This window comes from Engraulis encrasicolus, chromosome 14, assembly GCF_034702125.1.
Source record: "Engraulis encrasicolus isolate BLACKSEA-1 chromosome 14, IST_EnEncr_1.0, whole genome shotgun sequence".
Lineage (NCBI taxonomy): Eukaryota > Metazoa > Chordata > Actinopteri > Clupeiformes > Engraulidae > Engraulis > Engraulis encrasicolus.
The window spans coordinates 8,606,564-8,624,413 of record NC_085870.1 but is presented as its reverse complement, the minus strand read 5'-3'; the positions used below and the strand labels follow the sequence as shown (position 1 = coordinate 8,624,413).

Sequence of the window (17,850 nt, the reverse complement as noted above, 5' to 3'; positions counted from 1 at the left end):
GATCTTCTCCGTGGTCCGCCATTTTGAATTTCCAAAAATACCAATTTTTAGCTGCAACAATGACTGTACTTGGACCACACTAGAAAATATTTGTTTATTACTTAGGTAGCTTTCATGTAAATATCAATTTTTTTTTACCATTTCCTGCACAGTGTCCCTTTTAAACAAATAAGAATACTTGCAACTGATGATTGTAGCAGACATTCATGACAACGGAACACGTTCATGAGTAGGTAACACATTTTGACAATACATATCTACCAGTATTAGCACATTGTACCTTTAGACAAAATGCTTTGATGGGGAGGGCATGATTGAACAGTGGATGAGAGGCACTGTCAGTCACATGCCCTGGGCCACCCATGGCAATGCCTATGGCTCGCCTGCTCCTCCAAAGCTAAGAGCCTGCCTGCTGCCTTCTTCTTTGAACTGCTAAACTGCCCCAAATTAGCCACTGGTCCAGATACCCCGCGGCTCCTGTTTTTTTAAGTGCCCGCCAAATGCGGGCCAATGAAAAAAAAGAGTCCAGCAAGAGGCAGCAAAATGTCTGCAGTAGTATTAACTCGTTCTATCCTCTCTGCCTACTGAGACAGTCAGGAGCCGCATTGGAGGCCTGCTGTATTTATATATACCTGGGCCTGGCCACAAAGGGTCGTTACAAGCGATACGTTCTGTCATCCTTTCCACGTTTTGTTTTATGAGCCCTCGCTCGCTCCATCGCTCGAGTCAATTAGCGTAATGGTCTGCAAGAGCACTGCATGACAGACGAGATGAGCCAGCTAGCAAGCCAGCCGGCCGGCCGGCGCGCAAGGAGAACACGCACAGCGGACAAGAGCAGAAGATATGAGAGAAACGGATGCAGAGACAGAGGAGAAAAGACGAAAAGAACACAGAACAAGAGAACAGATAGAATGGTGGTTAAATGGAGGGAGGGATGGATGGATGGATGGATGGAAGGATGGAAGGATGGAAGGATGGATGGATGGATGGAAGGATGGATGGATGGATGGAAGGATGGATGGACGGACGGATGGATGGATGGATGGATGGGGAGACATGGAGGTGAGAGCCGCAGAGCCATAAAAAGAGTGCAGGGTAAGGACAGCAGCTGCAGTAAAGCGTGGCCATTAACCGTTTCACATAAATCGCCTCTTCTGGTGCTCAGCGTTTCATGTGTGTAAGCTGTACATGTGTGACTGTGTGCGCATCTGTGTACACGTGTGTGTGTGTGTGTGTGTGTGTGTGTGTGTGTGTGTGTGTGTGTGTGTGTGTGTGTGTGTGTGTGTGTGTGTGTGTGAGGGTGCATGCATGCATGTGTGCATCTGTGAGTGGGCGTGTGTGTGTGTTTTTTGTGTGTGTGCATGAGTGTGTGTATGTGCCAATGTGCGTGTGCACACACACAAACACATGCGTGTAAGTCTGTGTGTGTGTGTGTGTGTGTGTGTGTGTGTGTGTGTGCAAGCGTGCCAGGCGTGTGTTAATAGAGATGAGAGAGGTGCAGGGTCAGTGTGTGGCCATGAATAAAACATGGAGCAGATTTGGTGTGTGTGGTGGAAGGGGGTCCCCGGGGATCGGTGTGCTATTGTAGTGGCAGCAGACATAAACACACCTGCCTGCCTGCCTTGCCTGCCTTGCCTGCCTGCCTGCCTGCCTGCCTGCCTTGCCTGCCTGCCTTGCCTGCCTGCCTTGCCTGCCTGCCTGCCTTGCCTGCCTGCCTGCCTGCCTGCCTGCCTGCCTGCCTGCCTGCCTGCCTGCCTGCCTGCCTGCCTGCCTGCCTGCCTGCCTGCCTGCCTGCCTGCCTGCCTGCCTGCCTGCCTGCCTGCCTGCCTGCCTTGCCTGCCTGCCTGCCTGCCTGCCTGCCTGCCTGCCTGCCTGCCTGCCTTGCCTGCCTGCCTGCCTGCCTGCCTGCCTGCCTGCCTGCCTGCCTGCCTGCCTGCCTGCCTGCCTGCATCACGTGCACAGCCACAGCTCAGTGGGGGCAGGGCCACTCAGAGACACAGCGAATTACAGCCAGAGAGGAGAGGAGAGGAAAAAAACAGAGAGAGACAGAGAGAGAGAGAGAAACAGAGATAAGAATGAAAGAAAGAAACAGAGATAAGAAAGAAAGAAAGAAAGAAAGAAAGAAAGAAAGAAAGAAAGAAAGAAAGAAAGAAAGAAAGAAAGAAAGAAAGAAAGAAAGAAAGAAAGAAAGAAAGAAAGAGTAAAAGGGCCCCCAGTGTAATGGTTATGGCACAGATGAGATTGGCGTCTGGTGTGGACGGGCACAGCTCTGGTTTACAGTGGGCAGCATTTCTCTTTTTAATTGGGTGGGCAATTTCGACTGTCAAACGGCTTTGTGATTCCATTCTAACATTTATAGAGCAGCACGGTGACCTAATTTACAGGAAAAGGATTCCGATGACGGGATGGGATGGTAATTAAGCCTCTTTTGCCATGGATGTGATCCACATATCACTCCCTTTGTCCACTCCATGTTCATCCGTTGTCATTACAGTATTACTAAATATAATACTGGATTATATATTAAATGTAATGTAGTATTGTTAAATCAGTGAGTCTCATGCACAAACCGTTGAAACCAAAAGCACTGTATGCAAAGACACATTAATTGTTGTTTTCTCCTTCTTTGACATTAGGTTTATCTTGTAAAGCTGTATGTGATGCAAGGATTATTAAAATGATTTCAAAAATGCTAAAATGGTTTACAAAACCCAGAATAAGGAGAGAGAGAGAGAGCGATAATTCCATCACTGTTTTAGTATGCAAACTTCTGGTCTCCACTTTACATGTGTAAAAAAAATAGAGTCAATTCCACGAGTTGCCTGAGACCATTCATGGTGGCATGCTGCAATAGCAACACCAGAAGTCTGTGACTGCAAACATTCAAACTGAGATTATTTATAATACCTCCTTAAACTCGAGACCAAATCTCTTATTTCACATAGTTCTTATAGGCAGTTCTCTCAATTGCTCTCATCATGTAATCTTGTATTAGTACAGTAATGCAGACTTATCTTACTTGGGCGCTCTCTTACCCACCTTATTGTATCCATTCAGTGCTGTACTAATTAATACCCATCATGTCTTCACAGCTGTACTTGTATATTCAGCCCCCATAAGTTATTTGTACATGAGCTGTCGGTTATATGCTTACATTGTACCTTTTATTGCACTGGCTGCAACAAACAACATTTAATCTGTAAATCCTTTAATCTGTACATATTGGCCCCACGGCATTTCACTACTCTGCATTAACAGATGTGCAATAATGACAATAAATTGAATATAATCTGAAGCTATGATTCTTTTTTCATTTTGGTTGTGGTTATGCTCGGTCAGTAGGGCCTTGCCAACCACAGACAGTTACGGTACTAGAAGACATCAGCAGTGGCGGTTCTCACTAGCCTCGCGAGCCATCCTACGTACTTCCGCCAAAGGATTGGCTCCACTACTGTAGTCTGGCCGTGCTTCTCTGTGGAGTGCCTGGAGCCCCCCCCCAGAAAACAGCAAATAAGCGAAAGGGCCCCGGCGAAAGGGGGAGGACGCTCGTGACAATGACGTACACATCTGCGCCAGAGCCATTGGTCTGTGCTATGTTGTTGTTGAGTAACTGCCAGCGATTGGGTGAGAGGTGTCCAATAATTTCAAACCATAACTGAGTGCAAACTTCCTGCTTCCTACAATCGCTTCAGAGCAAACAAATGCCAGACCATAAATACGAAATGAAATGGTAGTATTATGGGATGGTCAGGACTAGGCTAATAAGCAGTGGCGGTTCTCACACCTTCTGGACTGTGTTTATGGATGGTAGAATAGGGATTGGCAACCATGAAAATAATGCAGACCCATTTTTTCTCTAACTGCTTGTGATTGTCTGACCTTCCTGACTACAATGATGCTGCTTGGTGCCGTATGACTTGACAACCAAGACCTTGTCGGTGAAGTAAGCCATTGAGAGTCTTACAATTCTGAGACAACTAGAAACAATAACTCATCAGCGCGGTGTCTCTTTTACTCCACAGAGCATAAATATAATCTGTTAAAACTTCTCAACTCTAAAGATAATCTTGACACGATTGTTTCAAACTGCTGTTCCTTTGCAGTATACCTTCCTGATTTTGCTCGATGGAGCAGGCTTTGTCAACCACAGAAAACAATTCAGAGACTAGCAGCCGTGAGTGATGGTTTTCTTATCTGTGCAGTAGGCCTCGTCAACCATACAAAACAATTCTGTTCCGACAAGTCAGTGAGCAAGACGTATGAAAGGGGACTCCAGTTAACTTTCATACAACAAACAAAGCTTAATAACTGACCTTTTTCCCTTCGATTTACGTTTGCATAACCTAACACAGGACACTTATAACTCATTCATGTTGAACATAGTTCATAGTTCACTAAAAAATCTCCATGATCAAAAACAAAACAATTGTAATACATGTACACAGGAGGAGTGGTTCTTCTTCCTTCCCTGACTGTGTTCATGCTTGGTGATGTAAACGTTCAGCCTAGTAACCTACACAAATCAGCCAAGTGGCAAAGAATAGTTTTGTCTGGCCATTCGAATACTTGTCATGTCATAGTCGCCGGGCTTGCCAGGCTAGTGCACCCTGACAATCAATGCCTACTCGGTCAAGTAAGCTTTGACAACCATACAAGAGGCAGCCGTGGCCTAGTGATTAGAGAGTTGGTCTTTCAATCTGGGGATTGCAGGTTCAAATCCCCCCTGACCTCTCCCACATCCATGGCTGAAGTGCCCTTGAGCAAGGCACCTAGTCCCACATTGCTCCAGGGACTGTAACCAATACCCTGACAAATAATAACTGTAAGTCGCTTTGAATAAAATGAAAGCATCAGCTAAGTGAAATGTAATGTAATGTAATATAACAAAATAGTTATACATAAATAAGTCATAAATACTAACCGTAGGGGTTCTTCATACCTTCGTGGTTGTGTTTATGCTCTGTGGAGTAGGCCTTGCCAATCATAGTCCACACAGGCTTCAGGCAGCCAAACAGCCCCTCCAGGAAGCCCCCTCCCCCGCCGGACTGGCACTGCAGCCGGATGTCATCCCCGTGACCCCCCCTCTGTCCCTCGGCCCCTCCCGCCCCACCAGGGCAGCCGTCATGGTCATGGAGCTTCAGCACGCTGTTGGCAAAGTGCTCGGGTGGCTCGTCGCTGGGCGTGGGGCTGTTTCCGGTGCCTCCCCCACCCCCACCCCCACCTCCGCCGCCACCACCACCCCCGCCAGGTTCGGGCGCCGCACCCGTGTCAATGGAGAGCACGTTGCGGAGCACGCACTGAGTGGGCGTCAGGTCCATCTCCGGGGTGCAGGCCGGGGTCTCGGCATCCAGCCGCCGGAAGGGGGGCTCTGAGATGGGGGTGCTGAAGCCGGAGAGCGAGGGGGACGGGGCGCGGGTCTCATGGATGCAGGCCATGAGGAGATGTGGTCATCTGAAGAGCCCCTCCCCACTCACGGATGTGTTTTGCTCGTGGGGTGGGTGGTTGGGTGGGGCTGTGTGGAGTGGACCAAGACTGGAGTTAGAGGGTCAGGAGACCTCTCAGAACCTGGCTGAACGGAGAGACAGAGAGAGAGAGAGAGAGAGAGAGAGAGAGAGGAAGAGGAAGAGAGAGAGAGAGAGAGAGAGGAAGAGGAAGAGAGAGAGAGAGGGTTATTAAAATCACGGCTCAGGTTGTTCATTGCAAATACACATACATCAGGATGCTTCTACATATTTTTGCATTCATTTCCCCCGTCTGAAAGATGTTAAAGTAATATTGAATTCTTTTTTTCTTATTTTTAACCAGCAACAGCCTCTTTCCATCTCCCTTTTCAACACACAAAGTCTTTGAATTTAAAAAAAAAACTGTCTGCAGTCTTAATACAAACACAGACCTTGAACGTCAAAGGAGAAATTCTGGCTCTCACAATGACTGCCTTGTCTCCAAGGACATGCATCCCACTCATCCAGAGAAACCATGTCAGACACAAAAGCTCAAAACAGAAAACATATCCATGTCTACGCTTCTGGCATCCACTGCTGATGTGTTAAGTCAAAAATGTATTCTGCTGCCAGGTATTATAGACAGAGAGAGAGAGAGAGAGAGAGAGAGAGAGAGAGAGAGAGAGAGAGAGAGAGAGAGAGAGAGAGAGAGACAGACAGACAGACAGACAGACAGACAGACAGACAGAGCTATTTTTTTTACAAAAACATAGAATATCATAGAAAAGTTTATTTATTTCCATAATTCCATTAAAAATGTTAAACTTTCAAACATTGTAGATTCATGACCCACTCTTCAAAGCTACTCCAAGAATTAATTTGTTTACTGCTACACATATTGGGCTTCCAGCTAAAAAACAACAACAACATGACTACAGGGTTTCAAAATATATATATTTTGATGAATTCACCATTTTCTTCAGAAAATAAGTCGAATGGTATGGTACTTTCAAACTACATGTCAATGTTTAATACTTGGTTAGGAATCTCTTTGCCTTAATCACTGGCATGATGCCTCTTATCATTGAGGCAAATGGCGGTGGCATTGCATGGGAGTCATAGAAGACATCCCTGATGCTGCCCAGATATCCCTGATGCTTTGCTGTCAGCTGTTTGTTTTTGGATCTGGTGATGACCCTCATTTCTCTCTTGATATACCCCATAGATTACCACATCACCGTTTGATGCTTTGGTGTTATGGGCACTCTAGCTCACCAGACCTGAGAATCAATGGGATGTTACCAAGAGAAATTTCAGGGACAAAAGACTCAAAAATAGACTTGACAGCAACAGAAAGCTGACTTTTAAACGGGGCTTCCATAACTCCTGAGAAATACCACAGTCAGCCAGCCACAGTCGAGTTTTAAGCATTAAACCAGGTATGATAATAAAAAATCAAAGGCCATTGACTTGTATACAATAGTGTAATTCATGGAAATACTATTTTCATGCTTCTTTTCTGAACTGGAATCCAAAAATGTGTACAAATAAACAAATAAATACTCAAAATAGCTCAATATGTGGGCGATCTATAAAAGTGTAACAAGTCTATGCATCTATAATCTATGAAAGTTTAACAACTATGAAAGTTTAAATACACTGTACAAAACATGATATTCTATTTTTTGGAAGGAAGACGGATTTAGTTAGATAGAGAGAGAGAGAGAGAGAGAGAGAGAGAGAGAGAGAGAGAGAGAGAGAGAGAGAGAGAGAGAGAGAGAGAGAGAGAGAGAGAGAGAGAGAGAGAGAGAAAGGTGTGCAAGTACAAATCTGGCCTAATGGTACACGGCGACAGCTCTCGCTGACAAGCACTGCAGCTAAGCAACCAGTCACTGGATGCGGTTGCCAAGGGATGCTCTTCTTGGCCTTTCATTTTGATGGCTGATTTATTGACGTGAGCATCTCCCTCGTGGAAGAGCCAATACATGAAGCTTTCTTTCATGTTGCTCTCTCAGGCAGGCAGGCAGGCAGGCAGGCAGCGATGTGCTGAGGTCAACAGTAAAGTTTTCCCATTCTGACACTGTATGCTGCGCGGGACAGGAGGGCCTGCCCACCCACCCCCTTGCCCGCCCGCCTGCCCCAGAGTCTCACAGTCAGCACTATTCGTTTCATCCACTGCACCACCACCATCAAACACACACGCACACATATGCGCGCAAAAACACACACACACACACACACACACACACACACACACACACACACACACACACACACACACACACACACACACACACACACACACACACACACACCAGCCAACTCTTTTATCACAGGGGGAGAACCCCCCTGGAATTGGGATATAAATAACAACAACAGCCCTTAAAAAATATGGATATGCTGTACAATAAATCATTGCTCCCAATTAGGGGGGGGGGGGGATGCTAAATAGCAACCCCTGATGTATGGCGTAAAGTAAACCATTACCACATTCAGATGAAAAATATGAAATAACAAACCTTTAAAATATGGATACAGACAGACAGGCAGACAGACAGACACACATTCTGCTAGGTTTTTTCCTGTCCATCACTTTCAGACAATGTTTTTTCAATGCAGTCTTCAAAAGATCAGTGCTTTCTGGACTCATGTGCGTGTCGAGAGAGAGAGAGAGAGAGAGAGAGAGAGAGAGAGAGAGAGAGAGAGAGAGAGAGAGAGAGAGAGAGAGAGAGAGAGAGCAGCAGCCTGTCAAACAGCGGCCCTCTCCAATCCCTCAGGGCACCACAGTGTGCCATGGGACAGTCCTACCACTGAAGGCTATACAGAACTCTTGAACTGATAGGCCTACGTCAGATATTCTTAAAAAGACATGTCACGTTTAGAGACACCATTCTGTATGGGCTATTTTATCTGATCTCATCCAACACATCAAGTGGATGGATAATAACCCACATAACCTAGGCCTATATTGCATTTGGAAATAATCATTCTGATTGGGCAAATGTTGTGCGTTTATGACTTAAATGGCACGTAATATACATTTACCAGTGTTTAACAGGATGGGGGCTGTTGCAATATATTTTAGATGGGAACACACACACACACACACACACACACACACACACACACACACACACACACACACACACACACACACGACAGTTCCGCTGCTGCAAATACTGGTAACGGGCCAGCGAGAGCTATGGAGGTATCCACCAGTGCCATCCGCTTCCATTCAGCAGGCTACGCTAGCCAATGGACATGCTTGGTCCTCCGTCCGTAGCCTACAGCCACCATCTCGCCTCCTAAACACCGGTACCAATTCCATCCCGACATTCCAAAGCATCCGTCATCCTTTGATCGTGCAACGAAAACCTTTGCCATCCCACAAGAGGGGGGCTGTAAACAGCCTATACTACGAAGCTATTGTAAATAAGCAGGTTGTTATACCAAGGAAAAAAACGATGCCATCAAGGACAACAATTTATAAGACTCCAGTTTACCTGTTAACTGGTTTACGCGTCGTTACGACCCATTCTGATTGTTTATTGTTGAGATTAAATGGCTTCCCACTGCGAAATAGTACTAATTATTCTGCTTTCCCGTAGTGTTTATATAATCAGTGTCAGCGCTCGTCTCCGCTCACTGCATCCTCTCGCTCGTGCCTCCTCCGTCGGCTGCGGTCCTCCTTCCTCCTATGCCTTTTCGCGTAGCCTATTTATCCTCCGTCCTGTTTACGAATGCTCCTTCTGCTCGTCGAAAGCGTGATTTTCTGGGAACTAGCTCAGCTAAAATCCCTCATCGATGTTTCTCCTCGGAGATCTGGCGCATGATCCTCCACCAGCACCCCAGAAGGTTTTATACTGCGGAGCGTCTCGCCTACGGAGAGGGAGGGAGACGATGCTTGTGACGGAGACGTTGTGATGGTGAGGCTGGATGCGAAAGGGAGGGGGCGCGTTTTATTAATCAACTTGCACACCTAACCTCCCGGACCCGGTGTCGTCCTATCAGAGCAGGAGGACGCGCTGAGAGGGGTTGAGCCAAATAAGATTCGGGGACTAAAGGGTCTTAAGCATGCCTGTAGTGGGGGATTGAAGGATCAGCCGATAGGGCTGTGAAATGATGTCATCCCACAAATATGCGACATAATGCTGGACAGTGGAATGGAGTAAATCTCCTTTAACAACATTTAACACTTTGTCCCTTTCAATAGTAAACTGGTTTGTAATCCTTGCATCCAGAAACAAACCATCAGGGATTGAGAGGGGGCCTATGATCTCACTGTTTGGGTTTTCCAGTAGCAACAGACATGTGAAAGTGAAGGATGCTTTGGAATGGCAGAGGCAGCCAGCAGAATATGTCAGACAACACAGGTTTACAACAATAATGTTGGCCTGGTTCAAGGATTGTTTTTAAACAAGGCTTAACAAGGCCCTGCCGTGGCCTAACGGTAGGGCACTGGGTTACCCAGTGACCCGGGTTCGATTCCAGCCCGGGTCATTTGCCGATCCTTCCCTGTCTCTCCCCACTCATTTCCTGTCTCTCCTCCACGGTCCTGTGAAAATGAAAGGTATAAAAAGCCCTAAAAATCTTCAAAAAAACAAAAAAAACCAACAGTCAATAAATTACCCCTCAACCCCAACTAATAGCCTACTCAAATGCCGTAAAAAAACGCTTTCAAGAATCAGTTCTTTCTCCCATAGACACGGTTAGTAATCTAGAATGACCATTACAAAAGGGACAACAGCGTAAATCCCTGTTGGGTCAAATGATTACAGAGGAGTTGCATTGTACACTGTATCTCTCTCGTGTCTGTCTGTCTGCTTGGCTGTCTGTGACCCCAATTGAGCGTCAAAACCGATGGCCACCTTCGTGTTCGGGTAGGGGGGATTAAACCCTCGCTGGGATTACACCCGCAGCATGACATCATCCACACAAGACGGGGGAATCCCCCCTGATCCAGAAATACACCATGTGCCTCCATGTACTAGACTGCACCGGGCAGCAACCTGCAGGTGTTTATCTTCATAGTATTGCCTGGCTGCATGCTGTTGTTCTCATTATATTCTAGAATTAGTCACCAAAGGACTAATCCAAAGAATTATTTGTAAGGAGGGTACGATTTGTAGGGTGGGATGGGAGGGTTGATGTACCCGCTTCTGGTTTTGATATCTCTACTTATTCTACGTTGTTTTAACCTGGGTATGTAATGCCGCTCCATTGGTATGGTTTAAAATCTGAAAAATATCCCCCCTTTTGGTTTAACAACAAATCACACCCTGGTTGTGGGCAATTGCAAACTTGAAGGCTAAGGTTTGAATACCATAAGAGAAAAAAAGACATGAGGTTGCTTACAAATGAATTCTTGGATGCCATGAGCTGGGTGGGTAGATAGGAATTTTCAGAGTATGGCATGCAGGGCCAATTAGAATATCAATGGATGTGTGCCACATAAAAGGGCAAGATACATTGTAAGGGTAGGCCTACAGCATTTCAGCAGCTCAATGGAAAAAAAAATAAAAATCTGGCACAGCCGTGGCGGCTGGGCATTCTCTCTCCCCACTCGCTTCCTGTCAATATTTTCACTGTCCTATCACACAATTAAGGCAAAAAGCCCAAAAGAAATATATATATATATCACATGATGCCACTGCGTCATGATTGAAACGCTAAAGATGTGCATTATACATACTGTATAAGCATCATCAATGAGCGAGGAAAACAAACTGCACCCCAGCATTCCCCCCTGCAGTCCTGAACACTTTGTCTTTTTACAGTACATGCCTCTGTGCTTCTCTGTCGACACCGTGCTGCTATTTCCAGCCCGCTCTAACACTTTGGCTATGATTTATTTATCGCTGCTTAGTTCCAACGTGGTTACCAGTCGGGGGAGATTAGGGGCTCTTTCCTCTCCAGAGCTCTCTCTCACTTTCTCCCTTTTTCTCTCTTCATGGGTTGAAGCACGGCCCTCACCTCAATCTCTAATTTTCGGCTTTTATTCTACCTCCGCCAAAGAGGTTGGAGTTTTCTGAGGGTCTGTTGGTAGGTTGGTTGGTGGGTACGTAAAAAATTCACCAAACTATGAGGGCATGGTTATGAGATCTGAAGTTCGGTTAGCATGTTGGCACTATAGCTCAAGCTGATTCAATTTTGATGTTGATCTGAGCCGTCCTGGCTGGGGCCTGTGATCTATGAGTGCTATTCTTTTGAGCTTTTTTAAAAGAAAGACATGGGGAAGGGAATCAGGAGACCAGACTCAAACCTGGGTCTCTGGTACATGAAACTGGGCTCTTCACCCAACTTCACACCTATTTTTTTTTTTAGATAGCACCAAACACTGAACTAGCCAGTCCTGTACATGTCCTGTTATACATTTGATGTTGTGAAGTAAAAGTGAAAGCCCAACTGGGAAACTCCAACTCCCATTGTCATTGTGACACAGCACTCTGCAGCACACAAGTGCACACTGTACACAATGAAATTGCATTTATGCCTTACCCGTGCAAAGGGGCAGCCCCCAATGGCGCCCAAAAGGGAGCAGTGTGGCAGGATGATACCATGCTCAGGGTACCTCAGTCATGGAGGAGGAAGGGGAAGAGCACTGGTTAATTTCTACCCCCACTAACATGGCGGGTCGGAAGTCGAACCGGCAACCTTTGGGCTACAAGTCTTACGCCAAAGAAGGTGGATCTAACAAGAAGCGTCATTTTGTTTCTTTTCCGGTATCCACTTTATGTCGGGTGAACGCCCCTTTAGGAGACCTTCGGTTAGGAGACCTTCGGAGTCCTGAGGTTGAGAATAAATGAAGTCCGCTTAGCGCTGTAGATGGCGGTAGCGCACGTCTTGTGCAAACACCTCAAAAAGAGAAGAAGAAGGAGGGGACAACGCCCCCTTAGGAGACCCAACTTGAGCACACGCTTTTGCATTGAGTGGGCGTGTTTTGCGTTATCTTCCTCTTATCCAGTATTTTTGCTTACGCCCTAACCTCTTAACCATAACTGCCCATGTTGTTACCACAATGGTAATAACCAAATCGTAACAATTTATCTGTGTCATGTAGTAGTGTAGGTCTATAGTAGCAAAGTTTTTCCAACCAATAGTTAAGCGTTCCACTGGTGGAACAGTGCACATTATGAGCTTCTATGTATTATACTACTTGTACCAATTTTTACAAACAGTACTATATTTGTATACTTAATAACACTCCCTCGCCACTAGCCTGATAAACCAGATTGTGAGATTGGATGTTACCTCACCTCTGCTTTTTTAAACCTGAAACTATGAGTCATTTTTCACCTTTGCTGACCTTGTTGTTTGGTTTCAAGGTACAGGCAAATTTTCAATGGGCATGATATAAAAGTCTTGAAGTCTGTTGACGTATTTTAAAGGGACACTGTGCAGGAAATGGTCAAAAATGGTACTGCAACTATGCTGTACATTGAAACTGGGTTGGCTATCACCAAATTTGATATTTACATGAAAGTTTACTAAGTAATAAACAAATATTTTCTAGTATGGTCCAAGTAGAGCCATTTTTGCAGCTAAAAATGGCTATTTTTGGAAATTCAAAATGGTGGACCATGGAGAAGATCCCCCTTTTCATGTATGAAAAGTGCAATTTTTCCAGTCATAATGAATACTTAGAATTTGATGCTGGTGGTAAGTATTCATGAAAAAGGTAACATTAGTGAATGGGCAGCATGAATTCTGGAAATAAATAACTAAAAATCTCACACAGTGTCCCTTTAACACTCCCTCGCCACTAGCCCGATAAACCAGATTGTGAGATTGGATGTTACCTCACCTCTGCTTTTTTAAACCTGAAACTAGGAGTCATTTTTCACCTTTGGTGACCTTGTTGTTTGGTTTCAAGGTACAGGCAAATTTTCAATGGGCATGATATAAAAGTCTTGAAGTCTGTTGACGTATTTTAAACAAGTATGAGCTCTCTTCCACCTCTTAACAAAAGGCCCTGAGTGTTTCTCCTTTAACCATCCTGAGTAAGGATAGACCGATATATATATCGGTATCGGGCCGATATTTGCACTTTTTAAGTGTATCGGTATCGGCCGATACGCGTGTGGTTTTGGCCGATACGCAATATTTATTATTTTATGTCATTCGGGTTTTTTTAAAAGCACCAAGACACTTTATTTTTTTATTACTTGATTGTTAGACATTACTTGATTGTTAGAGTGGGTGTTTAAATGTTACAATAAACAAGGAATGTTTATTTTTAACTTGAGAACTGGAATATTTGTCATTTTTTTTACCTTTTTTTTACCCATATCGGCCCCAAATATCGGGTATCGGAAATCGGGTATCGGGCAAGGGTGATGAAAAAAAATCGGTATCGCATCAGCCATTAAAAAACCTGTATCGGTCGACCCCTAATCCTGAGTACAAGGCCGCAGGCACAAGAGTTCTCCGAGGGAGATAATTAATTGTGCGTTTGATCTCATGGAGGGAGAAGTGGCAGTAGTAGGGGTTTGTGGGGCAGCAGCTTGCAAATAGGGAGGCCCAGGTTTTCAATTTTGTCTTTGACAGGTGATTTGTGTGGGTGTCAGCTGCCCTCAGGCCGATTGCATATGAAGCGCCGTCTGATTATTACAGCAAGATGGTGACAAGGAGAATTTACGGCTGTACTACAAAATTGTAATGTAATTCATGGAATATGTAAATTGTATCATCGTCCTGCAATACAAAATAAAACAATTCGAAGACAACAGAACTCTTTGGATGAGTGACACAATCTGATATTTACCCATTTTTTTACATTGGGTGAAATAAGATTGTAATAAATTGTACCGTGATTCTCAGGAAAGTATCACAGAGCTCATGTCATTTTTGACGTAATTTCACTTATTTTTAGGAGAAGGAAGACATTGCTAAGATTCCAGAGTGAAGCTGTCAGGCATTAAGTTACAGTACCTAGTCCCAGAATTAGCTCACAATGCAACCCAAGACTAGAACATCTCTCCCTATTCTACCCTGCTTGTTTCACTTCACATACCTTTTCGGAAGGGAAAAAAACCTTGACCATTGGCCTCGAACAATGGACCCTCTATCTAGCCCCAGCTACCCGAATTCTGAGAGATGAATGGAGGCCTATTTACCGCCAGGTGCCCACATCTAAGGCTCCATTCCCTCCCTATGTCAAGGGGCCGAAAGGATACTGTACACACATGACGTAGCCCTCTTCCGGATGCATTATGTCAGTCCTCCTTCCACAATTCCTCTCTTCCTCCCTTAATTTGTCTTCATGGCCATCTCTCTTCACCACCCCACTCCACACCAACCCCTCAATACATACACACACAAGCACGCGGGAAAGTGGGTTCTCCCATTTCACCCATGACTTCATCTCCTGTCTACAGGAAAGAGGACTTCATTCATAAAAGCACAACCCCCTCCCTCCCCATTACAAATCTCTGTCTGATACACCCCCAACACACACACACACACACACAAGCCACCCCATCCATATTACAGACACCTCCATCCAGGACCTCTGATAGCTTTGACCAGGCCCGGGACAAATCCATCTGAAATGAGCCCCCTTGTTGCAATACATACAATCTAATGGGGTCCCCTCTCTCTCTCTGGGCCCAGGACAATCGACCCATTTGTCTCCCCTTGTTAGCGGCCCTGCCTCCAGCATCTCCATTCAACTCATGAACTCATATGGTAGCACCACCAGACACTACAGACATACCCATCATGCCCAAGCAGACCATGTGGGGTACCCCCCTGGGAGGATGTGAATGAGGCTTTTATTTATTTATTGTTTGTTAATGGGCCAATCTCAGGTGAGATCATGGCTGGAGGGGTCGCTCTCGCGTTCTCGACTTCCCCCTCCATGCGTCCTGGCGCCAAGTCATTGACGGCTCTCTCCCCCCCTCCCTCCCCACCTTGACGTTAGGTGCCGGAGTGCAGAGTGCTAAAGCAGCCATGATGATCCGATTGACCACCGCAGGCCTACATCCTCACCAGCCTCATGGCTCTCTCTGCGAGTGTGTTCCAATATGCGACCTTGCGTTCTCTACTTGTGCTTGTGGCCTCGAACCAGGAAGTAATACTTCATGATGACATCACTGACAACAGCATTATATTTCAATATCTCGCAAAAGCTCAATTGTAAAGCCAATGAAGAATAGTCCCCCAAAAATTGTTTAGGCTAGGCTGACAGCGGGGAAACTACATTGTTTTCTCCACACAGGAGGGGCATCAGCAAAACGTGAAATGCCACAAGCCCAAGTGGAGGACGCAAGGTTGCATAATGGAACGCACCCTCTGTCTCTCTGTGGCTGAAGGGCAAACTCGGACTCTCACAACCAGCGGAGAGGGGGAGCTCCATGAATAACGAGCCCTCTATATATAGACACGAGCCAATCAGTGCAAGTGACAGACAGCCAATTAAGTGTAATTAGACTTGGATATTAATCACGTTCTCGTAGCCACATGCGTTAAAAAATGCTGATGTATTAGTTATCTACTGTCATCATCGCCCCTGGCAACAGAGACACGAATAATCAGGCAGCGGGGGTTGTTCTGACCAGAGATATCAAATAAAACACAACATCTCTATCTCCATCTCTTTCCCTCTCTCTCCCTCATCTCGCATCTTGATGCATGTATTTTGGAACAAACAACCTGAACTGTGACTTTAACTCTTTAAGACACGGCATTATAAATTAGCTGTTACCAGAATGGCAATGACCAAGTCGTAATGTATTACTAAAGGCCCTGTGCGTTGTCATAGTAGTGCAGTACTATAGTAGTTAACTTTCAATGTCTATTACAGCGTGCCACAGGAGGTGCAGCGTGCATTAAGGGGTTAATAACTCTGTTTATTTTTTCTCTCTGCTTCTCCCACAGTGCCAGCACTTCATTACAGCAGGTGTGGGGTGGGATGCAGGGTGTCCCAGTGAGGCGCCACAGGACAGGAGGAGCGTGTCAGGAGAGGGTTAACGACTATAAAGGGAGCCGAGGCCGTCTTCCTGGTAGTCACGTGGGGTATGGTGGGAAAGGGGAGGCTGGCTGATGGAGGAGGAGGGAGAGAGAGAGAGAGGGAGAGAGGAGGAGGAGAGGAAAGGAAAAGGGGTAGAGGGGGTAGGTAGAGGGGGAGGGTGGGGCTGCACTGTGCTGGGCCAGGCTAGGGGGGTGTGGTCTGCGGCGCGTTACCGTGGAAACGGAATCCTCGGTTGGCCAGCGTGGAGTGAAGTCAGAAGCTTAATATTAGATGCTGACTGGTAGGGGCTGCTGCGTGAGGTGGGTGACTCACACTCGGACTGCGTACCTTGCATTCTAATGAAGGGGGGCGGAGGGGTAGAGGAGAGAGAGAGAGAGAGAGAGAGAGAGAGAGAGGGATGGGGGAGGAAAAAGTGGTAAAGGAGTAGCTAGACAGAGAGAGAGAGAGAGAGAGAGAGAGAGAGAGAGAGAGAGGGATGGGGGTAAGAAAGAGAAGAGTGGTAGAGGGATGGCCTGCTCGGAGCAGATGTGTCTCTGTATGTGTGGAGGAGATCAAAGTCTGCCACATGGAGTCAGCCTGCCTGTAGCCAGGAGCCTCACGCTCTGCTCCGCTCCTCTCTGCTCTGCCAGTTAAGTATGCATTCCTCAACGGGGCTAATGACTTTGATGCACATGAAAAAGAGACCAAGCGTGGGCTCCTGGCTTATGACTCCTCTCTCACTGCTCCTGCTTCCAGCTCCGAGGGACATTTTAGGGAGCTGTGGCACATAGCAGAGTAGGACTATGACTGTCAGTCAGTACAGCAACATCCATCCGTGGCCCCGTCTGATGTGAGCTCTCTCTCTCTCTCTCTCATTAGCTTTTTTGGTGTTTAATGTTGAGATAGTAACCACCTCGTTGGTGTTAAGAGACTCCTTCTCTATGAAAGATGCATGAAAAAGAATCAGTATGGATGTGTTAATGACAGAAGGCAAGGATTTCCCCCTCCTCACTCGATCCCTCTTTCCCTCCCCCCCTTTTCACCTTCTCCTTCTCCCACCTTCACCCGTCTGTGGAGAGCTAGCCGCACGGCAGGCACGGATCACAGGAAGCTATCAGTCTTTTGTCTGGGAATTGGCTCTGGCAAGGTCACTCAGGGTCGACTGATTGGGCCAGATAAGTGGATCAAGTGGTCATCACTTCAGCAGGTTTTCATACTGCCATTAGTTACATTATATCTGTCCAGCGTGCGAATCAATCCCACAAACAAGGCCACATAAGCAAATAACGACGAGGAAAATCTCTAAGCAAATACCCAGATTATGTTTGGGTTTAGCCTGGACCACCCCCCCTCACCCCCCAGCTGCTACCCAGGCCTGGCCCCCCGTGCACCAGCTGTTCTGTGGGGAGTTAATGATCCCTGCCTCTCTCCTCTCCTCTCGCCTCCTCTTTGTGTGTG

General features: G+C 46.2%; 1 protein-coding gene across 2 annotated transcripts in view; it reads right to left on the bottom strand.

Moving 5' to 3' along the window:
- map3k12 (mitogen-activated protein kinase kinase kinase 12) overlaps positions 1 to 9,276 on the bottom strand; it is a 46,065-nt gene extending 36,789 nt beyond the window's left edge. Inside the window, exons 1-2 of one of the 2 annotated variants that reach the window (XM_063214859.1) lie at positions 8,945 to 9,276; positions 4,922 to 5,569 (exon numbers count right to left, since the gene is read on the bottom strand). In XM_063214859.1, coding sequence (XP_063070929.1) covers positions 4,922 to 5,435 — 514 coding nt within the window. In that variant the 5' untranslated portion in view covers positions 5,436 to 5,569; positions 8,945 to 9,276. The remainder of the gene's footprint in view (positions 1 to 4,921; positions 5,570 to 8,944) is intronic. The other variant, XM_063214860.1, reaches the window with a different exon arrangement.
- Positions 9,277 to 17,850: the final 8,574 nt, after the last annotated feature.